The sequence below is a fragment of the Monodon monoceros genome, unplaced genomic scaffold, assembly GCF_005190385.1.
Source record: "Monodon monoceros isolate NGI ecotype Baffin Bay Population unplaced genomic scaffold, NGI_Narwhal_1 Super_Scaffold_13, whole genome shotgun sequence".
In the NCBI taxonomy this organism is placed as follows: Eukaryota; Metazoa; Chordata; class Mammalia; order Artiodactyla; family Monodontidae; genus Monodon; species Monodon monoceros.
The window spans coordinates 26,728,397-26,753,420 of record NW_021703769.1 but is presented as its reverse complement, the minus strand read 5'-3'; the positions used below and the strand labels follow the sequence as shown (position 1 = coordinate 26,753,420).

The 25,024-nt window shown below is 40.5% G+C and overlaps 1 protein-coding gene across 1 annotated transcript; it reads left to right on the top strand.

The window, feature by feature from the left end:
• Window positions 1-380: 380 nt before the first annotated feature.
• Window positions 381-9,657, top strand: DEFB115 (defensin beta 115). Its single transcript, XM_029220812.1, has 2 exons — window positions 381-474; window positions 9,419-9,657. Exons 1-2 carry the CDS (start codon window positions 381-383, stop codon window positions 9,655-9,657), a joined length of 333 nt encoding a protein of 110 aa, XP_029076645.1.
• The last annotated feature ends 15,367 nt before the right edge of the window (window positions 9,658-25,024 follow it).

Genomic DNA, 25,024 nt, shown 5'->3' with positions numbered 1-25,024 from the left:
GAAGATAAATTAGAAAAATACTTAGTTCCAACTTATCATGATAAACATTATGACAGAAAAAAGGAAGCACAGAGGCTGTGAGAATATAAGGGAGGGGGCTCAACTGCCCAAGGAGAGGAGTGGGAAAGGCTTCTTGGAAAGCGGGCCCATTCTCTCCACAATGCCACAGACTTGCAGGACTTGTATGTCCTCTGCTAATTCCTTCCACCTTCCCAGATGATGTCAAGAGAAGGACTCAATACTGGATGATCAATTTACATTGCTGACCTATAGGTTGATGTCCTGGGTAGTGGAACATTCTGTCCTTCTCTGATTTATTGTCTGTGACTCAGCCCTACCCAAGTCAATAAAACACAGAGTGAAAACCTAGCACAATCAGTATGCTGCTGGATGGTTCCTCACCCCTCTCAGGATATAGCAAACTCTTGTTCCTGGCCTTAGCTGTCCTTGTGGTCCTGACTCAGGCTTCCCCAGGTAACGAGATCATGGAGAGGAGGGAAAAAGGAGTAACAATGGGGTTCAACTCATAGAATCATTGGAAAACTAAACATGTATGGGAATGAGAACAGCTCAGAGGGATGGTACAGATCTGGTGAAAAGACTTATAATGAATATGCCCCATTGTAAAGGCAGACTGTAACCTTGACCATGATGGTGCTTCTCATAGGGGAACCTGGTAAACATCAGCAGAGTCCAGGATTTCTTTTCTTTTTTTTTTAATTGGAGTATAATTTCTTTACAATGTTGTGTTAGTTTCTGCTGTATAACAAAGTTAATCAGCTATGCGTATACATATATCCCCATATCCCCTCCCTCTTGCATCTCCCTCCCACCTTCCCTATCCCACAGCTCTAGGTGGTCACAAAGCACTGAACTGATCTCCCTGTGCTATGTGGCCTCTTCCCACTAGTTATTTATTTTACCTTTGGTATTGTACATACGTCAATGCCACTCTCTCACTTTGTCCCAGCTTACCCTCCCTGTGTCAAGTCCATTCTCTACATCTGCGTCTTTTATTCCTGTCTGGCCCCTAGGTTCTTCAGAACCATTTTGTTTTATTTAGATTCCATATATATGTGTTAGCATACGATATTTGTTTTTCGCTTTCTGACTTACTTCATTCTGTATGACAGACTCTAGGTCCAACCACCTCACAACAAATAACTCAATTTCACTTCTTTTTATGGCTAATATTCCATTGTATATAGGTGCCATATCTTCTTATCCATTCATGTGTCGATGGACACTTAGGTTACTTCCATGTCCTAGACATTGCAAATAGTGCTGCAATGAACATTGTGATACAAGACTCATTTAGAATTATGATTTTTTCAGGGTATATGCCCAAGAGTGGGATTGCTGGGTCATATGGTAGCTTTATTTTTAGATTTTTAAGTAACCTCCAAACTGTTCTCCATAGTGGCTGTATCAATTCACATTCCCACCAACAGTGCAAGAGGGTCCCCTTTTCCCCACACTCATTTATTGTTTGTAGATTTTTTTAATGATGGCCATTCTGAGTGGTAAGGTGATACCTGATTGTACTTCTGATTTGCATTTCTCTAATGATTAGTGATGTTGAGCATCCTTTCATGTGTTTGTTGGCAGTCTGTATGTCTTCTTTGGAGAAATGTCTATTTAGGTCTTCTGCCCATTTTTGGATTGGGTTGTTGGTTTTTTGGTGTTGAGCTGCGTGAGCTGCTTGTATAATTTGCAGATTAATCCTTTGTCAGTTGCTTCGTTTGGAAATATTTTCCCCATTTCTCAGGGTTGTCTTTTTGTCTTGTTTATGGTTTCCTTTGCTGTGCAAAAGCTTTTAAGTTTCATTAGGTCCCATTTGTTTATTTTTGTTTTTATTTCCATTTCTCTAGGAAGTGGGTCTAAAAGTATCTTGCTGTGATTTACGTCATTGAGTGTTCTGCCTATGTTTTCCTCTAAGAGTTTGATAGTGTCTGGCCTTACATTTAGGTCTTTAATCCATTTTGAGTTTATTTTTGTGTATGGTGTTAGGAAGCGTTCTAATTTCATTCCTTTACATGTAGCTGTCCAGTTTTCCCAGGACCACTTATTGATGAGGCTGTCTTTTCTCCATTGTATATTCTTGCCTCCTTTATCAAAGATAAGGTGACCATATGTGCATGGGTTTATCTCTGAGCTTTCTATCCTGTTCCATTTATCTATATTTTTGGTTTTTGTGCCAGTACCATACTGTCTTGATTACTGTAGCTTTGTAGTATAGTCTGAGGTCCAGCTGCCTGATTCCTTCAGCTCCGTTTTTCTTTCTCAAGATTGCTTTGGCTATTTGGGGTCTTTGGTGTTTCCATACAAATTGTGGAATTTTTTGTTCTAGTTCTGTGGAAAATGCCATTGGTAGTTTGATAGGGATTGCATTGAATCTGTAGATTGCATTAGGTAGTATAGTCATTTTCACAATGTTGATTCCTCCAATCCAAAAACATGGTATATCTCTCCATCTGCTTGTATCATCTTTAATTTCTTTCATCAGTGTCTTATAGTTTTCTGCATACAGGTCTTTTGTCTCCTTAGATAGCTTTATTCCTAAGTATTTTATTCTTTTTGTTGCAGTGGTGAATGGGAGTGTTTCCTTAAATTCTCTTTCAGATTTTTCATCATTAGTGTATAGGAATGCAAGACATTTCTGTGCATTCATTTTGTATCCTGCTACTTTACGAAATTCATTGATTAGCTCTGTTAGTTTTCTGGTAGCATCTTTAGGATTCTCTATGTATAGTATCATGCCATCTGCAAACAGTGACAGCTATACTTCTTTTCTTTTCTTTTTTTTTTTTTTTTACTTTCTTACAGGCTGATAATTTTATTTCTGTAGTAGATATTCCCTAAGTGGATTACTGAGTCAAAAGTTAGATACATTTATAATTTTTATAACATCTTTATTAGAGTATAATTGCTTTACAATGGTGTGTTAGTTTCTGCTTTATAGCAAAGTGAATCAGTTATACATATACATATGTTCCCATATCTCTTCTCTCTTGCATCTCCCTCCCTCCCACCGTCCATATCCCACCCCTCTAGGTGGTCACAAACCACCACGCTTATCTCCCTGCGCTATGCAGCTGCTTCCCACTAGCTACCTATTTTACGTTTGGTAGTGTATATATGTCCATGCCACTCTCTCACTTTGTCACAGCTTGTCCTTCCCCCTTCCCCTATCCTCAAGTCCATTCTCTAGTAGATCTGTGTCTTTATTCCCATCTTACCCCTAGGTTCTTCATGACCTTTTTTTTTTTCTTCGATTCCATATGTATGTTTTAGCGTACAGTATTTGTTTTTCTCTTTCTGACTTACTTCACTCTGTATGACAGACTCTAGGCCCATCCACCTCACTACAAATAACTCAATTTCATTTCTTTTTATGGCTGAGTAATATTCCATTGTATATTTGTGCCACTTCTTCTTGATCCATTCATGTCTTGATGGACACTTAGGTTGCTTCCATATCCTGGCTATTGTAAATAGAGTTGCAATGAATATTTTGGTACATGACTATTTTTGAATTATGGTTTTCTCAGGGTATATGCCCAGTAGTGGGATTGCTGGGTCGTATGGTAGTTCTATTTGTAGTTTTTAAGGAACGTCCATACTGTTCTCCATAGTGGCTGTATCAATTTACATTCCCACCAACAGTGCAAGAGTGTTCCCTTTTCTCCACACCCTCTCCAGCATTCATTGTTTGTAGATTTTTTGATGATGGCCATTCTGACAGGTGTGAGATGATATCTCATGGTAGTTTTGACTTGCATTTCTCTAAGGATTAATGACATTGAGCATTCTTTCATGTGTTTGTTGGCAATCTGTATATCTTCTTTGGAGAAATGTCTACTTAGGTCTTCTGCCCATTTTTAGATTGGGTTGTTTGTTTTTTTGTTATTGAGCTGCATGAGCTGCTTGTAAATCTTGGAGATTAATCCTTTGTCAGTTGCTTCATTTGCAAATATTTTCTCCCATTCTGAGGGTTGTCTTCTGGTCTTCTTTATGGTTTCCTTTGCTGTGCAAAATCTTTTAAGTTTCATTAGGTCCCATTTGTTTGTTTTTTTTCCATTTCTCTTGGAGGTGGGTCAAAAAGGATCTTGCTGTGATTTATGTCATAGAGTGTTCTGCCTATGTTTTCCTCTAAGAGTTTGATAGTGTCTGGCCTTACATTTAGGTCTTTAATCGACTTTGAGTTTATTTCTGTGTATGGTGTTAGGGAGTGTTCTAATTTCATACGAGTTTATTTCTGTGTATGGTGTTAGGGAGTGTTCTAATTTAATACTTTTTTTTTTTTTTGCAGTACGCGGGCCTCTCACTGTTGTGGCCTCTCCCGTTGCAGAGCACAGGCTCCAGATGCGCAGGATCAGCTGCCATGGCTCACGGGCCCAGCTGCTCCACGGCATGTGGGATCTTCCTGGACCAGGGCACGAACCTGTGTCCCCTGCATTGGCAGGCGGACTCTCAACCACTGCACCACCAGGGAAGCCCCTAATTTCATACTTTTACATGTACCTGTCCAGTTTCCCCAGCACCACTTATTGAAGAAGCATTCTTTTCTCCACTGTATATTCTTGCCTCCTTTATCAAAGATAAGATGGCCATATATGTGAGGGTTTATCTCTGGGCTTTCTATCCTGTTCCATTGATCTATCTTTCTGTTTTTGTGTCAGTACCATACTGTCTTGATTACTGTAGCTTTGTAGTATAGTCTGAAGTCAGGGAGCCTGATTCCTCCAGCTCCATTTTCATTCTCAAGATTGCTTTGGCTATTCGGGGTGTTTTGTGTTTCCATAGAAATTGTGAAATTTTTTGTTCTACTTCTGTGAAAAATGCCATTTGTAGTTTGATAAGGATTGCATTGAATCTGTAGATTGCTTTGGGTAGTAGAGTCATTCTCACAATGTTGATTCTACCAATCCAAGAACATGGTATATCTCTCCATCTATTTGCATCATCTTTAATTTCTTTCATCAGTCTTATAATTTTCTGCATACAGGCCTTTTGTCTCCTTAGGTATGTTTATTCCTAGATTTTTTATTCGTTTTGTTGCAATGGTAAATAGGAGTGTTTTCTTAATTTCACCTTCAGATTTTTCATCATTAGTGTACAGGAATGCCAGAGATTTCTGTGCATTAATTTTGTATCCTGCAACTTTACCAAATTCATTGATTAGCTCTATTAGTTTTCTGGTAGCATCTTTAGGATTCTCTATGTATAGTATCATGTCATCTGCAAACAGTGACAGCTTTTCTTCTTCTTTTCTGATTTGGATTCCTTTTATTTCTTTTTCTTCTCTGATTGCTGAGGCTAGAACTTCTAAAACTATGTTGAATAATAGTGGTGCGAGTGGACAACCTTGTCTTGTTCCTGATCTTAGAGGAAACGATTTCAGTTTTTCACCATTGAGAACAATGTTGGCTGTGGATTTGTCATATATGGTCTTTATTATGTTGAGGTAAGTTCCCTCTGTGCCTACTTTCTGCAGGGTTTTTATCATAAATCGGTGCTGAATTTTGTTGAAAGCTTTTTCTACATCTATTGAGATGATCACATGGTTTTTCTCCTTCAATTTGTTAATATGTTGTATCACATTGATTGATTTGCATATATTGAAGAATCTTTGCATCCCTGGGATAAACCCCACTTGATCATGGTGTATGATCCTATTAATGTGCTGTTGTATTCTGTTTGCTAGTATTTTGATGAGGAATTTGCATCTATGTTTATCAGAGATATTGGCTTGTAGTTTTCTTTTTGTGACATGTTTGTCCTGTTTTGGTACCAGGGTGATGGTGGCCTCATAGAATGAGTTTGGGAGTGTTCCTCCCTCTGCTACATTTTGGAAGAGTTTGAGAAGGATAGGTGTTAGGTCTTCTCTAAGTATTTGATAGAATTCACCTATGAAGCCATCTGGTCCTGGGCTTTTGTTTGTTGGAAGATTTTTAATCACAGTTTCAATTTCAGTGCTAGTGATTTGTCAGTTTATATTATGTATAACTTTCTGATTCAATCTCGGAAGGTTGTGCTTTTCTAAGAATTTGTTCATTTCTTCCAGGTTGTCCGTTTTATTGGCGTATAGTTGCTTGTAGTAATCTCTCATGGACTTTTGTATTCCTGCAGTGTCAGTTGTTACTTCTCATTTTTTATTTCTAATTCTCTCGATTTGAATCCTCTCCCTTTTTTTCTTGATGAGTCTGGCTAGTGGTTTTTCAATTTTGTTTATCTTCTCAAAGAATCAGGTTTTAGATTTATTGATCTTTGCTATTGTTTTCTTCATTTCTTTTTCATTTATTTCTTATCTGATCTTTATGATTTCTTTTCCTTTGCTAACTTTGTTGTTGTTTTTTGTCTTTCTCTAATTGCTTTAGGTGTAAGATTAAGTTGTTTATTTGAGATTTTTCTTGTTTCTTGAGGTAGAATTGTATTGCTACAAAATTCCCTATTTCCTCTTCATTTGTTTGGTCTGGTGTGTTTTTACTTTGCTCCTTCATCTGCTGTGTATTTCTCTGTTTCCTCATTTTGCTTCACTTACTGTGTTTTTGGGTCTCCTTTTTGCCATCTGCGGGTTCGTAGTTCCCATTGTTTTTGGTGTCTGCCCCCAGTTGGTAAGATTGGTTCAGTGGGTTTCGTAGGCTTCCTGGTGGAGAGGACTGGTGCCTGTGTTCTGATGTATGAGGCTGGATCTTGTCTTTCTGGTGGGCAGGACCACACCTGGTGGTGTGCTTTGGGGTGTCTGTGAACTTATTATGATTTTAGGCAGCCCCTCTGCTAATGGGTGGGGTTGTATTCCTGTCTTGCTAGTTATTTGGCATGTGGTGTCCAGCACTGGAGCCTGCTGGATGTTTAGTGAAGCTGGGTCTTAACGTTGAGACAGAGATCTCTGGGAGAGCTTTCACCAATTGATGTTACATGGGACCGGGTTGTCTCTGGTGGACCAATGTCCTGAACTCGGCTCTCCCACCTCAGAGACTCAGGCCTGACACCCAGCCGGAGCACTAAGACCCTGTCAGCCACATGGCTCAGAAGAAAAGTGAGAAGAGAAAGAAAGAAAGAAAGAAAATACAGTAAAATAAAGTTATTAAAATGAAAAAGAAATTAAATTATTAAAATTTAAAAAGTAATAAAAAAGAGAGCAACCATACCAATAAACAAATCCACCAATGATAACAAGTGCTAAAAACTATACTAAGATAAACATAAAAATCAGAAACTGATCAGTCGTATACAACAAACCCCACGTCTACAGTTGCTCCCAAAGTCCATCACCTCAATTTTGGGATTATTAGTTGTCTATTCAGGTATTCCACAGATGCAAGGTACAGCAAGTTGATTGTGGAGATTTAATCTGCTGCTCCTGAGCCTGCACGGAAAAGGTTCCCTTTCTTTTCTTTGTTCGCACAGCTCCTGGGTTCAGCTTTGGATTTGGCCCTGCCTCTGCATCTAGGTTACCCTATGGCGTCTGTTTTTGCCCAGACAGGAGGGGGTTAAAGGAGCAGCTGAGTAGGTGGTTCTGGCTCACTCAGGCTGGGGGGAGAGAGGGGTATGGAACATGGAGAGAGCCTGCTGTGGTAGAGGCTGATGTGATGTTGCAACAGCCTGAAACGTGCAGTGTGTTCTCCTGGGGAAGTTGTCTCTTGATCAAGGGACCCTGGCAGTGGTGGGCTGCACAGGCTCCTGGAAGGGTTATGGATAGTGACCTGTGCTTGCACACAGGCTTTATGGTGGCTGAAGCAGCAACCTTAGCATTTCATGCCAGTCTCTGGTATCCATGCTGATAGCCACGGCCCCCGTCCATCTTTGAAGCTCATTTAGGTGGTGTTCTGAAGCTTGTTTAGGTGGTATTCTGAATCCCCTCTCCTCGCCCACCCCAAATTAATGGTCTCTTGACTCTTAGGCAGTTCCAGACTTTTTCCCGGACTCCCTCCCAGTTAGCTTTGGTGCACTAGCCCCCTTCAGGCTGTGTTCACGAAGTCCTCTCCCTGGGATCTGAAGTCTGAAGCCTGATCCTCAGCTCCCAGCCCCTACCCGCCCCAGCAGGTGAGCAAACAAGCCTCTCAGGCTGGTGATGCTGGTCGGCACTGATCCTCTGTGCAAGCATCTCTCTGCTTTGCCCTCTGCACCCCCGTTGCTGCACTCTCCTCCATGGCTCCGAAGCTTCCCCTCCCCGCCCACCCCCTGTTTCCACCAGTGAAGGGGCTTCCTAGTGTGTGGAAACTTTTCCTCCTTCACAGCTCCCTCCCACAGGTGTAGGTCTCATCCCTATTCTTTTGTCTCTGTTTTTTTTCGTTTTTCCTTTGCCTTACCCAGGTATGTGGGGAGTTTCTTGCCTTTTGGGAAGTCTGAGGTCTTCTGCCAGCATTCAGTAGGTGTTCTCTAGGAGTTGTTCCACATGTAGATGTATTTTGATGTATTTGTGGGAAGGAAGGTGATCTCCACGTCTTACTCCTCTGCCATTTGAAGTTCCTTCAAAAATGATCTTCTAGGGCTTCCCTGGTGGTGCAGTGGTTGAGAGTCCGTCTGCCGATGCAGGGGACATGGGTTTGTGCCCCGGTCCGGAAGGATCCCTCATGCCGCGGAGCGGCTGGGCTCATGAGCCATGGCTGCTGAGCCATGAAGCAAAAGAAGATAATCATGGGCTAACCCTGAGTTGGCTTCAGCCTGCCTTAAACTACAGTGAGGGCAGTTGGAATAGATGAGGGAGTGCAGTCATCCTGACTCTGATCTTTTTCCAGTCCAGATATCCTAGTGAGAAAGAAAAAATTGGGAGTTATCTCCCAGGACGGGAGTTTGGAGGAAAAAACAAGTAAAGGTAATCATAATTTAAACCAAGGTATTATGTATGGTCTCTCAACTGAACTTAATGTGCTGAGGAAGCTGGGTCTATACTCTGTGTTCTATTGACCTATGTAGAGCTTAGACCATCTGCCTGCCGATCAGCAATACAAATTGATCACTCAGTGTTCAAAGTACTGCTCCAGACATCATCTGGGGCATGCACCTAGAACAGTGCCTGGCACATGGTAGGTGCTCAAAAAATCACTGTTGAGTGAATAATGAATGCAGAGGGAAAAAACAGGTAATTGAAGGCATAGTCTCATTCCTTGGCAAGCATGTAGATTTGGGAACAAGGAAGAACCAGTGTTGGTGAGACTGAAAAATGACAGAGATGGAAATAGCCTAAGCATAAAAATAAAGTCCAATTAGATCTGGTTGGAGGAAGGGCAATAACTACTCATATCTAATACATATCAAGACCAGCAGTAAGCATCCTACATGCACAGCTTTATTTGATATTCCCAAGAATGCCATTACACTCCAGTAGTTTGTTCTAACCATTATTACTACAATTACCAATGTCTTTAGTATAATTGTCTTTACTTTTTCATGTATTTGTTTATTTTGATAGATGGATGGGCCAGAAAGTGTGGTTATGGAACTGGCAGGTGCAGGAAGCATTGCAAAGAAAATGAGAAGAAGAAAGAAAAATGTGGGTTAAGAAAGCTTTGTTGCATCCCTGCAAAGCATAAACCATCAGAACCTGCCAAGAAAGAAGAGATGACCTACAGGGCTATGGCAAGTACAGCTAAGTATCAACTTAAGACTTCTGACAAGAGAGTTTTGGCAGTTACTGTAATGAGTCAGTAAGGTTGCCATCCAGGTCACCTGCATGGTCCTTAGATCTTTAGTAGCTAAGGATACTGGGTCCTTACACGATCCATTAAAAAATATATGCTCGGGCTTCCCTGGTGGTGCAGTGGTTGAGAATCTGCCTGCTAATGCAGGGGACACAGGTTCGAGCCCTGGTCTGGGAGGATCCCACATGCCGCAGAGCAATTAGGCCCGTGAGCCACAACTACTGAGCCTGCGTGTCTGGAGCCTGTGCTCCGCAAAAAGAGAGGCCGCGACAGTGAGAGGCCCACGTATCGCGATGAAGAGTGGCCCCCGCTTGTCACAACTAGAGAAAGCCCTAGCACAGAAACGAAGACCCAACACAGCAAAAATAAATTAATTAATTAATAAACTCCTACCCCCAGCATCTTCTTAAAAAAAAAAAAAAAATATATATATATATATATATATATATATATATATATATATATGCTCATTCCAGCTATCATTCTTTCTTGTCTCTCCAGTCCTCTATAGCTTAACATCCCTAGGTTGTCCCAGGGCATGACTGGGATAGCAGTTCTCATGGTAAGCCAGTTTTATAGAATCTGAATCCTGAATTCCTAAGCCTCTAACTAGATGCTGTAAGTCTCTGAATGTGGAAGTTTTCCAGGCTAGTGCAAATTCCACCGTGGTCACACGTTCTTATCTATTGTCCCATCCTGGATTGTTGAGACAGGCCAGTGTGATCCAGAAATCTTTTTTTGCCTCTTTGGCTCAAGGTTTACCCCAAGGCTCTGCCTTATTGTCTCACTCTTGGAATTTGCCCCTTACCCCAACCCCTTAATCACACTTGGCTGTTAAAAGATTGGCATGCCTTCTGACCAGGAGACAACAATTACCTGTCCCACAGGAATAAAGACACAGACCTACTGGAGAACGGACTTGAGGATATGGGGAGGGGGAAGGGTGAGCTGTGACAAAGCGAGAGAGAGGCATGGACATATATACACTACCAAACGTAAGGTAGATAGCTAGTGGGAAGCAGCCGCATAGCACAGGGATATCAGCTCTGTGCTTTGTGACCGCCTGGAGGGGTGGGATAGGGAGGGTGGGAGGGAGGGAGATGCAAGAGGGAAGAGATATGGGAACATATGTATATGTATAACTGATTCACTTTGTTATAAAGCAGAAACTAACACACCATTGTGGAGCAATTATACCCCAATAAAGATGTTAAAACAAAAACGAAAAAACAAAAACAAAAACAATTACCAGTCTCAAACAAGTGGAAGGGGAAAACAGTAAAACAAGAAAACTAACTAACTAAACAACAAAAAAACCCTCAAATTTTACTGAGAACTTACTGTGTGCAAGGCCTTGTCTTAAGCACTTTACATATATAAGTTCATTTTGCCCTAACAATAGCTCCATGAGGTAGGAAATAGTATTGTGTCTTTTGGTCAGAAGAGGAAACCAAGTCACAGAGAGTTTAAGTGACTTGCCCCAAGTGGTACAAATATCTAGCTCAGTAGCAGGACTTTGAACCCATGATGCCTGAGCTCAGACATTATTCTTCCTTAAGGTGGAAAAATGATTGCTGCAGTAATAAAAGCTTCCCTTTACTCTTCCCACCCAGGATCTACTTCCTTAATGTGGAAGGTGTAGTGAAAGGGAAAGTTTTGTGAGCCTCCTTGTGGTTAAAATGTGTAACAAACCCAGCACTAAATGGTATATCCAGGCACAACTAGAAATTATCCCCAGTTGCAGTTAAGGAGGAAGTTGTTCCCATTTAGCAGACAGTCTTGGTTTAGAGGCCAATGCCAGTCAGGTCTAAAGTTGAATATTATCTCTAGCCTCTGTTGACATAATAACTGGAGAATGTACACTGAAGACAAGGTACATAAATCATCAAATAATGGCAATTTCTAACCCTTCAACTCATTTCTCAAAGTACTTTCACTTCAGTTCTCTAGTTTTTTCCCACTGTGATAATATGTGGTAACATTCATGTCCCAAACCTTAAAGGATGTCCTTGGGATATCTGGGGGAGTGGCTTAGAGACTGGATCTCAGATTACCTAGGCACAGTGATTCCAATTAACACTTCAATTCCAACCCAGACTACACCAATGGCTGCAGATAATACCTACAAGCCTACCTGTTCTTGAACTAAGTATTTTAATGTATTTTTTGGCTAGAGGAATTATGCCCACAAGTAGACCCAGGAGTCTTAGAGAGTTTCATAAACATGACTCCATGTCCACAGTCCCAAAGAAGTGAAAAGGATGCAGGGGAAATACAGATATGTTAATAGGATGGGACTAAGTCACCTTACTACTTACTTTGTCCAGCCCCAAAATGGAAGTATTAGATTATAAAATCCATATGCCTTTCAACTCTTAAAGCCATTTTCACTCTTTAAATTATGGTGAAGATCCATTCTTTACCTATGACTTCAGAAGATGCCATGTTAGATAACAAAGGCGTGAAGAATGAAAAGAGACTGAGAAAGAGGAGAGTGCTCTCAACATAAATATTCAAACCGTAATCCTAAAATACATCCTGGATACCTTCTTCTTCCTCACTGCTCCCTGCCCCCACTCATCATATCAGCCACAGAGAGCTTCCAAGTCTGCCTCCATAGCACTTATTCTCCATCCCTACCCCTACTATTCTAATTCAGCCATCATCTTTCCTTGACCATTGTTATGGGCTGAATTGTGATCCCTTAAAATTCATATGTTGAAGTCCTAATCCCCAGTACCTCAGAATGGGACTGCATTCGGAGATAGGATAAACAGGTAATTTAAAGAGGTAATTAAGCTAAAATGAGATCATTAGGGTGAGTCCTAATCCAAATGACTGACATTTTTATAAGAAGAGATTAGGAAACAGACACACCACAGAAGGAAACCCATGAGAAGACACAGAGGAGATGGACATCTACAAATCAAGGAGAGAGACCTCAGAAGAAATCAATCTCACCAGCACCTTGACTTCTAGTTTCCAGAATTGTGAGAAAATTAAGTTCTGCTGTTTAAACCACCCAGTCTGTGGCACTTTATTATGGCAACCCTATCAGATTAATGCACACATACTATAACATTTGCATCCTATTGACCTCTTTGTCTCTCTTTATGCCTTTGACTCACTCCAATCTTTCCATACAGTTGCCAGGGGATCATTTCTAAAACCCAAATCTGACATTTTTGTTTTTCCTCCCAAACCCTTCAAAAGCTGTACAGTGATTACAGGAATCAATTCTAAACTCCCTTTATGATAATCCCCTGCTCACCTCAGTAGTGTCCCTTTCAATGCCCACCATGGACCTCACAAGCAACTTGTGTTCTTGGGAATTAATATATTTCTTGCCCTTTTTTATACATGTCCCCTTTTGCTGAGAAGGTTTTTCTTGCAAACCAGACTTATGCTTCTCTGTAAGCAACACCCAAACCGTTCTTCTACCTTCCCTAAGCCATATATATTCATTCCTTTTTTTCCTCAAGAGGAATCTTTATTTATATTTTTACAAATAAAAATTGTATATATGTTTAAGATAACATCATGATGATTTGATATATGTATACATAATCGACTTAATTAACACAGCCACCACCTCATATTGTTGCCCTTTAATATTTCTTTTTCTTGAGGTATAGTTGATTTACAATGTTGTGTTAGTTTCTGGTGTATAGTGAAGTGATTCAGTTATACATATATATATTCTTTTTTATATTCTTTTCCATTATAGTTTATTACAGGATATTGAATAGAGTTCCCTGTGTTATACAGTAGGGCTTTGTTCTTTATCTATTTTATACATAGTAGAGTGTATCTGCTAATCCCAAATTCCTAATTTATCCCTCCCCTACCCTCTTTCTCCTTGGTAACCATAAGTTTGTTTTCTATGTCTGTGAGTCTGTTTCTGTTTTGCAAATAAGTTCATTTGTATCATGTTTTAGATTCCACGTATAACTGATATCATATGTTATTTGTCTTTCTTTTTCTGACTTACTTCACTTAGTATCTCTAGGTCCACCCATGTTGCTGCAAATGGCAATATTTCATTCTTTTTTTATGAGTAACATTCCATTATACATATAGCGCAGGTTTCCACTAGCTATCTATTTTACACATGGTAGTGTATATATGTCATCCCAATCTCCCAATTCATCCCACACCCCTTCCCCACCATGTCCACACGTCTATTCTTTACATCTGCATCTCTATTCTTGCCCTGCAAATAGGTCCAGCTGTACCATTTTTCTTTTGATTTGCCTTTCTCTGATAATTAGTGATGTTGAGCATCTTTTCATGTGCCTTTTGGTCATCTGTATGACTTTTTTTGGAAAAATGTCTATTTAGGTCTTCTGCCCATTTTTTTGATTGTCTTGTTTGTTTTTTGATATTGAGTTGTATGAGTTTTTTATATATTTTGGATATTAACTACTTATCAGTTGTATGGTTTTCAAATATTTCTGGAGATTGCCTTTTAACTTGGTTGATTGTTTCCTTAGTTTGATGTAGTCACATGTTTAATTTTGCATTAGTTGCCTGTACTTTTAGAGTCAAATTAAAAAAAAACATTGCAGGACTAATTTCACATAGCTTTCTACTATGTTTTCTTCTAAGAGTTTTATGGTTTCAGGTCTTACATTTAAGTCATTAATCAGTTTTGAGTTGATTTTGTGTATGGTGTAATATGTCTTTTTTTCCCCCCTTGGTTAAGTTTAGCTAAAGCTTTGTTATTTTGTTTATGTTTTTAAAAAATCAACTCAGTTTTGTTGACGTTTCCTATTGTCTTGCTAGTCTCTTTTTATTTCTGCTGTAATCTTTATTATTTCCTTCTTTCTGATAACTTGGGGCTTAGTTTGTTCTTTTCCCAGTTCCATGAGCCATAAAGTAGGTTATTGATTTGAGATCTGTCTTTTTTCTTAATATAAATAGTTGGCACTAAAAACTTCCATCTTAGAACTGCTTTTGCTGCATCCCAAGACTTTGAGTATGTTTAGCTTTCATTTTTGGTTGTCTCAGGTACTTTTCAATTTCCCTTTTGGTTTCTTCTTTGATCCATTGGTTCTTCTGGAATGTGTATTTAATTTCCACATATTTGTGGATTTTATAGTTTTTTTTCCTGTTACTTATTTCTAGTTTTATTCCATTGTTGTCAGGAAAGCTACATGATATAATTTCTATCTTCTTGAATTTGTTGAGCCTTGTTTTGTGGCCCAACATATGATTGATCTGTCATGGGAAATTTCCACATGTACTTTAAAAGAATATTTATTTTGTTGCTGTTGAGTGGAATGTTCTGTTAATGTCTGTTAGTTCCATCTGGTCTATCATATTATTAAAATCCAGTTTTCTTATTGATTTTCCATCTGCATGATCCATCTATTTTTAAAAGTGAGGTATTTAAGATCTCTACTATTATTGTATTGCTGTATATTTCTCCTTCAGTCGTGATAGTATTTGTTTTATATATTTGTGTAATACAATTTTAGGTGTATATATTTATAATTGTTATATCCCTTTAATTGATCCCTTATCATTATGTAGTGACTACCTTTCTTTCGTTTGACTAATTTTTACTAAAAGTCTAATTTTTCTGATATAAATAGAGCCAGCTCTACTCTCTCTGGTTACCACTTGCATAAAATATCTTTTTCCGTCCTTTCACTTTCAGCCTATGTGTGTTCTTAAAGCTAAAGTGAGCCTCTTATAGACAGCATTTAGTTGGATCTTGTTTTTTCAAGCCACTCAGCCAGTCTGTGTGTGTGTGTTTGAGAATTTAAGCCATTCACATTTAATGTAATTACTGATAGAGAAGGTGTGCCCAAGATGGGAGAGTAGGAAGACCCTGAGCTCACCTCTTCCAGTGGGCACATCAGAATCACAACTGTTTACAGAATAACCATCTATGAGACAGACCTGGAGACTAGTAGAAAAGATTTTCCACAACTAAAGATTTAAAAAGGGAACCACAGCAAGATGAGTGGAAGGGCAGGGATACAGTATAGTCAAGATGCCTGATCCCAGGTAGATGACCCACAAAAATGGGAGTATAATCACAATTGCAGAGGTATTCCCAAGGAGTGAAGGGTCCAAGCCTTATATCAGGCTCCTCAGCCTGGGGTTCCTGCACTGGCAAGATGAGCCCCTAGAATATCTAGTTTTGAAAGCCAATGGGGCTTGCATATGGGAGAACTGGATAGCTGTAAGAAACAAATACTATGCTTTTGAAGGGCACAGACAAAATCTCACAGACTCCAAGTCCTGGCACAGAGGAAAGAATTTGAAAGGAGCCTGGGTCAGACCCACTTGGAGAACCTCCCAGAGGGGCAGGAGGCAACTTGGACTCCCCCTGGGGACACAGATGGTGGTGGCAGCCATTTTGGGAAGTCATTTTACCACAGAGACACTGGTTCTAGCATCACCATTTTTGAGTCTCCCTCCTAACCTATTAGTGCTGGGGGCTTACCTGCCCACTATTGGGCCAGCTTCAGCCACAGGACTCACTGGCCTCTGCTCAGCACCCCTAGACTTCTCACTGTTTTCATCCATTTTTATCCTGAGTTCATTGAGCATCTTTATGATCATTACCTTGAACTCTATCAGGTAGACTGCTTATCTCCATAAAGTTCTTATTCTGAGGTTTTTGTCTTGTTTTTTCTTTTGGAAAATAGTTCTCTGTCTCCTCATTTTGCTTAATTCTCTGTTTTTATTTCTATGTATTAGGTAGGTCAGTTACATTTCCTGAATTTGGAGAAGTGGCCCTGTGTAAGAGATATCCTATGGGACTCAGCAGCACATTTTCCTCTGGTTAACAGTGGTATATGCTCTAGGGGTGCCTTCTATGTGGGCTGCATTGGCCATTCTGCTGCAGGAGGGCTGACTACTGTGGGCATGATGGTAGGCCCCTGGCCTGGTTGGCTGTCATGCTTTGTCTCATGTGGAGGCTGCCAGCCCACTGATGCGTGGGGTCAACTCCTGGTTTGACTGGCTCTGTGGCTTGGGGTGACCAGGGTTGTTGCTGGCCCACTGGTATGTGGGGCTTGGTCCCAGCACAGCTGGAGTGTCTGAAGCTGGTGCTCGCCCACTAGTGAGTGGGAACAAGTCCTAGTGTGGCTGGCTGCCTGGCCCTTGGGGCCCATGGCTGGTGCTAGCCTGCTGGTGGGTGGAGATGGGCCCGAGTACAGCTTGTTTGGGGGGCCAGGGACACCTGGGGCTGTCGCCAACCCACTGGTTGGTGGAACCAGGTCCCAGGGTAGCAGGCTGTAAGGCAATTTACATTCCCACCAACAGTGTACGAGGGTTCTCTTTTCTCCACATCCTTGCTAACATTTGTTGTTTGTGTTCTTTTTAATGTAGCCATTCTGACAATTGTGAGGTGATATTGTGGTTTTGATTTGCATTTCCCTGATGATTAGCAATGTTGAGCATCTTTTCATGTGCCTCTTGGCCATCTTCATTACCTCTTTGGAAAAAAATGTCTTTTCAGTTTTTCTGCCCATTTTTCAATTTGGTTGTTTGTTTTTTGATGTTGAGTTGTATGAGCTATTTATATATGTTTGTTTTTACTATTAATTCATTTCTGGTAATGAGAAGAGAGAGAGAGAGAAATGGTACTTCTATGTTCCTTGGGGTCTTTCCAGCAATAGGACATCTTAGGATGTCCCATATGTTAATGGTTCATTTTAAGGACACTGAAAGAAGGGCAGAAGCAGAAGGAAATACCTTGATAGCTCCATGGCCGTCACCACTGGAAACTAAAATGTCAACATTTGTGAAGTGGGATAAGCAGGAAGATCACAGACCTTACTTTTAACAGCACAAGCTTAATAAGAACAAGTAGCATCCTTGTAGGTAGCAAAGAAAAGCCATTTACCACTATTGTGGTATTTCTTATAATGTATTGCAGATTGCATTATTGACCCCAATCCTTCACCCCTACTTGAATCCACACTTTTGTCAAGGTCTCATCCTAAAAGGAAGGTACTCCCTGTCCCTTCATTTTTATCCTGGCTGTGTGACTTGCTTTAGTCAATGAAGTATGGGCAGAAGTGACAGTGTGCCAGTTCTGAGCCCAGGCTTTAAGAGGTGATGAATGTTTTCACTTGCCCTTTCGTGCCTCTGCCATCACCATGAGAAGAATATGCACTGATGGTGCAAAGACAGTGAGAGATACATGGAGCAGAGAGCAGAGGCATTCCAGATGACCCACAGATCTACAGAGAAATAGAGAAATAGAGCTGCCCCTGTCACTCCAGCCTCAAGCAGAGTAATCCAGCCAAACTCCAGCTAGCTGCTGACATACGAGCAATAATAAAGGATTGCTGTTTTAAGCCAAAGTTTTGGAGTGGAGTGTTACATAGAAATGGCGTCCTAATCCATAAGGTCAGAAGTTAGATCAGAAAAGAGCCAAATGCTTTTTAGCACAATGATGGCAGGGTCTATCATTTCAAAATGGGTAGAAACAAAGACAAACTAACAAACTATATCAGAAACTATTCCTTCCGATATAGAATAGGATTGTCGTCTCCAAGAAAAATTAATGCTCTAGACTAGGGGTCTTCAGACATTTTCTGTCAAGGCCCAGGTAGTAAATATTTTAGAGTTTATAGGGCACACAGTCTGTCACAACTACTCAACTCTCCATTTATAGCACAAAAGCAACTATACACGGTACGTAAATAAATGGGTGTGGCTCTGTTCCAATCAGACTTTATTTATAGACACTGAAATTTGAATTTCACATAATTTTCATGTCAAAAATTATTATTCTTTTGATTTTTATTCAACTATTTACAAATGTAAAAACCAGTCGTAGCTCATGGGCCATGCAAAATCAGGCAGCCAGCTAGATGTCGACTGGCAAACATTAGAAAGATGAATAATGCCAAATAATGTCAGGGACATGGGATAGAGGAATACTCACATGCTGCTGGTGGGATGTAGATCAGAGACAAAACAACTGTGAAGGTTTAGGGCCCTTCACTTGCTTGGACCCATGTGAGCGATGGGAATTCTAAAATATTCTAGGTAAGGAAGGAAAACCAGGTTGCAATCAGGAAACATCGGTAAGTAAGCATTTCAGGTAAATTATCTTAAGAGATCCCAATAATCTATTGTAATTTCTTAGCTTCTTCTAAATAAATATTAACTTTTGGACCTAACTTTGAATTTTTAATTTTGTGTTCTTCTTAAAAAGAATCCCCAAATTGTAAAGGTATAAGGCCCCACAAAACCTAGATCTTCCTCTGAGATAGAGGCAGCCATTCTGGGTAGGAATCTAATGACCTTCAGTCCAATTAAGTGTAAGCATTTGTTCTGACCTAAAAATTCTACTCCTGGGTACATGTCCCAAAGAAGGCTACACACATGTCCATAAGAGAATATGCACAGGACTTCTGTTAAAGAAAGGTTCATGGTGACAGGGATTTGTAGATAATCTGGACTCCATCACTGGGAGAGTTGAAAGGTAAAACGTGATGGACACACTCCATAGAGTGTTATGTAGCAGTCGTAAGTTAGAGAATTGGGTGTATACAAATAAGTATGGATGGATGTTTAAAACTAGTGCTGACTGTAATGGCATCACCACTTGGAACACAGTTTGACAATTTCTTATAAAGTTAAACATACACTTATCATAAACCCAGCAATTCATTCCTAGGTATTTATTCCAGATAAATCAAGTCATGTGTCCCAGACACATGAATTTTCACAGCAGGTTTATCCATCATAAGTAGAAACAACTTAAATATTCATCAAGTAGTAAACAATAAATGACGCTCTAGCCATACAATAGAATACTACTCAGTAATAAAGAAGAACTAACTGCTGCTACACACGATCTGGAGGAATCTAAAAAGCATTTGACTGAGTAAAAGAAGCCAGATGAAAAGGGAATACAGTAAGTCCCCTACATACGAACCTTCAAGTTGCAAGCATTCAAAGATGCGAACGTGCGTTGGCATGTCCAATCACGTAAGTTAGTTCATGTGTCTGGCGTATGTTGTCACATGAGTGCATCCTCTACAAGTGGTTGTGCTTTAGTGTACTTTACTGTACAGTACTGTATAGAGTACAGTATCTTTATTTCAAGCCCAGTATGTCCGGAAGCAAGCTTAAGAGCAGTGGTGATGTAGCAGGTACTGCTAAGAAGTGCCAAGTGATAACGATGGAAACAAAAGTGAAAATAACTGAGAAAGTGGAGCAAGGTAAAAAGATGGTAGACACTGCTTATTCTTATAACATGAGTCATTAAACCCTCAGCACAATTCTAAAGAACAGGACAAGATCACGGAACACGTGAAGTCTGCTGTGCGATGACGTTGACAATAATATCGAAGAAGCATGGAAAAGTGATGGAGGAGATGGAGAAACTTCTCAGTGTGTGGATACAGGATCAGCATCAGTGTCGAGTCCCGCTCAGCTTAATGCTGATTCAAGAGAAAACTAAAAGCCCTTATGAAGACTTGAAGAAGAGACACGGTGAAGAATCAGAGGGCACATCTCTTAAAGCCAACCATGGCTGGTTTCATAGGTTCAAGGCCAGAACCAACTCTCACAATGTAAAATAAGTGGCGAGGCAGTGAGTGCAGATATGGTAGCTGCCCAGGAATTTCCTGAAACACTCCAAGAAATTATTGATGAAGGTACTTATTTACCTGAGCAGGTTTTTAATGTGGATGAGATAGGACTGTACTAGAGGAGGATGCCAGACCAAAGTTACATCAGTAAGGAGGAAAAGTTGACGCCAGGTTACCAAGCAGCAAAGGATAGGCTACTGTGTTGCTTGGTGACAATGCTCCCAGCAGTATGACGCTGAATCCTCTCTTAGTTTATCATTCAGAGAACTCAAGAGTCCTTAAAAGCATAGCCAAGGGCTCTCTTCCCATTGTGTGGAAGAGTAACCGCACAGCCTGGGTTACACAGACCGTTCTCCAGGACTGATTTTTCCACCACTTTATCCCGGAGGTAGAGAAATATTTCTTGGAGATGGACATCCAATTCAAAACGTTCTTTTGCTGCTCGACAGTTCTCTGGGCCACCCCCCATTCATGGACAACTTTCATCCCAACATCAAAGTAGTGCATCTGCCACTATATACTACATCACTCATCCAAATTATGGACCAGGGAGTTATAGCGACTTTCAAGAAATATTATTTACATCACACTTTTTGTCAGGCAGTAAAGGTGAGTGACGAATCAGGAAAAACCTTGCGACAATTTTGGAAGGACTATAACATCTACAAGGCCATAAAAAACATTGACTTTGGGCTTCCCTGGTGGCGCAGTGGTTGAGAGTCCGCCTGCCGATGCCGGGGACACGGGTTTGTGCCCCGGTCTGGGAAGATCCCACGTGCCGCACAGCGGCTGGGCCTGTGAGCCATGGCTGCCGAGCCTGCGCGTCCAGAGCCTGTGCTCCACAACGGGAGAGGCCACAACAGTGAGAGGCCCGCGTACCGCAAAACAAACAAACAAACAAAAAAACACATTGACTTTGTTAGGCATGAGGTTATGGTCGTCACTATGAATGGGGTTTGGAAGAACAGTTGTCCACATTCAAGATTTTCATGGATTTGAGAAGGTGGATGAGGAGTTCAAAGAGGTCTTCAGCAACTTAGTGACCCTCGGCGAGAAGCTGGAGCTAGATCTGCAAGAGGACAACTTTGTTGAATTCCTTGCTCTGCCACACGATGGGCTTACTAATGAAGACCTGATGGAATCGGAGGCTCAGAGAAAGGACAAAGAGAGACAAGAGAAGAAGAAGTAACTGAAGAACCGAAGAGATTCACCATGCAGGAAATGACAAGGGGATTTTCTTTATTTGAGGAGGGATTGTTAGTTTTTGAGGCACAGAACCCAAACATAGAACGGTACACAAAGGTTGCAGCTGCTGTTCAGAATGCAATCCAGTGTTACTATGTCATCTATGACGAGAAAAAAAAGAGCTACTACCCAGATATCGCTGGATCATTTTTTCAAGAACGTAGATAGAATTGAATCCAGCAAGGAACCAGAACCTGTACCATCAGTGTCAGACGTGAGTGAAATTGCAACTTGCCCTCCGTCTCTTATTGCTGACGATTCTTCAGCTCTACCACCTCCCACCTCCTCTCCTTCCTCCAGTCAGTAACTTTTCTTGCCTTATCACTCGATGCCAGATGCTGTGTGCCAGCTGTTGTACTCTACTACTGTACTTTTCAAGGTACTGGACTGTAAGATTTAAAATGATTTCTGTATTTTTGTGGTTGTTTTTTTATGTACTATTTGTGTGAAAAGTATTATAAACCTATTACAATAGCCAATTGTGTGAGTTGGGTACCTAGGCTAACTTTGTTGGACTTACGAACAAACTGGACTTACAAACACACTCTCAGAACGGAACTCGTTCATATGTAGGGGACTTGCTGTATACTGAATAAGTCCATTTGTGTAAAACTCTAGAAAAGACAAATCTAATCTACAGTTATAAAAAAATGTATCAGTGGTTGCCTGGAGCTGGTGAGAGGAGATGGACATTGAGTAGGATGGGTCATGAGAGAGCTTATCTTTTTCAGTTTTATTGAGGTATAATCGACAAATAAAACTGTCAATTTTTATTCAAAGTGTACACAGTGATGATTTGATATACATATACCTTATGAAAGAATTCCTACAATCCAGTTAATTAACACATTCACCCATCACCTCACATCTCAACACCTCACATCTTTACCATTTTTTTTTTTTGGTACAAACATTTAAGTTCTACTCTCTTAACAAATTTCAATTATACAATGCAGCATTATCAACTATAGCCACCATGTTACACATTAGCTCTTCAGGCCTTATTTATCTTATAACTGAAATGTGTCCCTTTTACCAACTTCTCTTTATTTGACCCACCACCCCGCCCCCAGCCCTTGGCAACCACCATTCTATTCCCTGTTTCTATGAGTTGGACTTTAAAAAATAAAAAAATTTTTTTCAGATTCCACATATAAGTGATATCATGCAGCATTTGTCTTTCTGGGTCTGGTTCCCCAAATCTTTTTTGTGAGGTAACATTGGTTTATAACATTACATAAGTTTTACGTGTATTTTAACTTCTGTATACACTACACCGTGCTTACCACCAAAAGTTTTGTTTCCATCATCACCATACAGTTGACCCACATTACACATTTTGCCCTCCCCTCCACATTTTGCCTCTTCCCTTTTGGTGACTAATAAACCCTTATGAGAGAACTTTTAGGATGATGAAAATGTTCTAAACACAGGTGTCAAAACTCATCAAACTTTACACTTAAAATGAGGGGGGCGCGTTTTATTTTATGTAAATGATACCTCAGTAAAGTTGACTTCTTTAAAAACTAGAGCTGGTTTTTTAAAAAACAAGCAATTAAAAAAAATAAGAATGAGATATATGACAGAAAACCACCCGTGTAAAATAAAGAGATATACACACTAAAATATACATAATAAAGCATAGGAAGAGATGCCTATGCAGAACATGGGTGGGAGTTGATTATGGGGGTAAAAGTCAATAAATCAGTAAAATAAAACAAGAGAAAGGCTTTGTATAAGACCAATGATGACAAATTTGCCATAATAATTAACTCAACCCTTGGGAAAAGAGGACTAAAAGAAAGGAGAAAATGCTCTATTGACAAGGGGCTTACTTCTAAGGATTAGTAGTGAGGAAATCAGCCCTGGAACTCATTTCCTCCCATTCCAGAAAGCGCTGTAGAAAAGAAACCCGAGGTGCCATTTGAGTTTACAAGACCTAAGGGCACAAATTCCTCCATTCTTGAGGAACGAAGTTGTTTCTAGTTAGACAGGTAGGGTACCCAGCTGAGAGTCTTGAAGGACTGGAGAGAGAGAAGAGGGGAAACTCATGGGGGCACCATTCTTACAGAAGCTTTAGTCTAGAAAGGACTTCCTTTGTACATCCAAAGAACCCTTAGTGGCACAGAGTTTCCCCTAACACTGAACCACTGTTTTGAGATCTACTTCTCCTCCGGTAAAGAACTCCATCATACCTGAATGTTTGTTCTTGTGATCGCTGATTAGCAGAATAAGGTGGCCTAATGAAGGGATGACCTGAATCCATTATGCGCATTATTCAACAGAATCAACACTGGTTTTCAGCAATAGAGGAGACTCTTATAACAAACCCTTCCCCATCTGGAGTAAGGTACTGTAAGACAAAATGCCTGATTTCTCCACAGGCTAAAAAGAGACTCCCCCACACCTGAGCTATATTCATCTCCATCTCTGGGGTGTCCAGCATTCTTAAGCTTCAGCATCTCCACTTCCTCATTTCTACCGATAACCAACTATTTTGCCATGGCTCTCATTCAAAGCTCTCCAAGAAAATAATCTGACTGGCTAAAAAGCATCTGATTTATTAGCTAATAGAGATAAACTATTGTGAAAGGACAGAAAATAATAGAACTGCCTCCCTTACTGATATCTGCAAATCTGAGCTTTTCTTTTTTGGCAAACATGAAGCCATATGTACTTGATGAGTGAGGTGAATGCTTGTCAGTAAGAAAAGAAAAGGAGCAAAGAAAATTATGGAAGCAAAGTGAAAAAAAGAGAGAGAAATGAATAAAGATTAGAGGTAATCTTTGTGAGAATGTGTGCTTTCCAGATAAAATTATGGAATTAGAAAGAAGGAGTCTAGGAAATTCCCTGGCTGTCCAGTGGTTAGGACTCCATGCTTTCAGTGCTGAGGGACTGGGTTCAATCCCTGGTCAGGGAACTAAGATCCCACAGACCATGCGGCACAGCCAAAAAAAATGAGTCTATAAATGGTCCATTGAGAAGATTATCTGAGGGTGTGGAAAAGTAGGAGACATTCAGCAGGAAGGGGTTCACACTGATGAGTGGACTTTGCTATGAAATGTTCAGGAGCCCAAAGTCCCCATACTGAAGGTGTAGTCAGAAACCTGGACCTGAGGCCAATTGAACATGCTTGACCTCTTTAAATATGCTCCTGCAGTGCTGTGGCCTTTACTCAACACGATTTACCTCTTCCTGAGCCTTAAGTGTTGCCATCTCCTGTTGCCATCTCTGGCCTAGTGTAAGATAAGGTGGTGTCTGAGATTCAGAAAGCTCTGCATCTGTTCCCTCCCTGGCCGTTGACTCTTGCTTTGGCCCAGCATAAACCATAAGCCTCCCTAGTTGGAGTGGGCCTAGCCTAGAAAATGAACTTTCTTATGTTTCCAGTGGATTTATCACATCTTGCCCAGGACGCTTCCACTCCTTTCTCAGATTTCTGCCGCCAGCCCCTGGTTTTTCCCGCTTCTATCACTGCGTCGAAGGAAAGTAAATCATCTACATTTCACTTCTTTAGTTTTTAGGGGTGGGGGATATTGGAGGGGAGTGATGAAAGAAAATGAA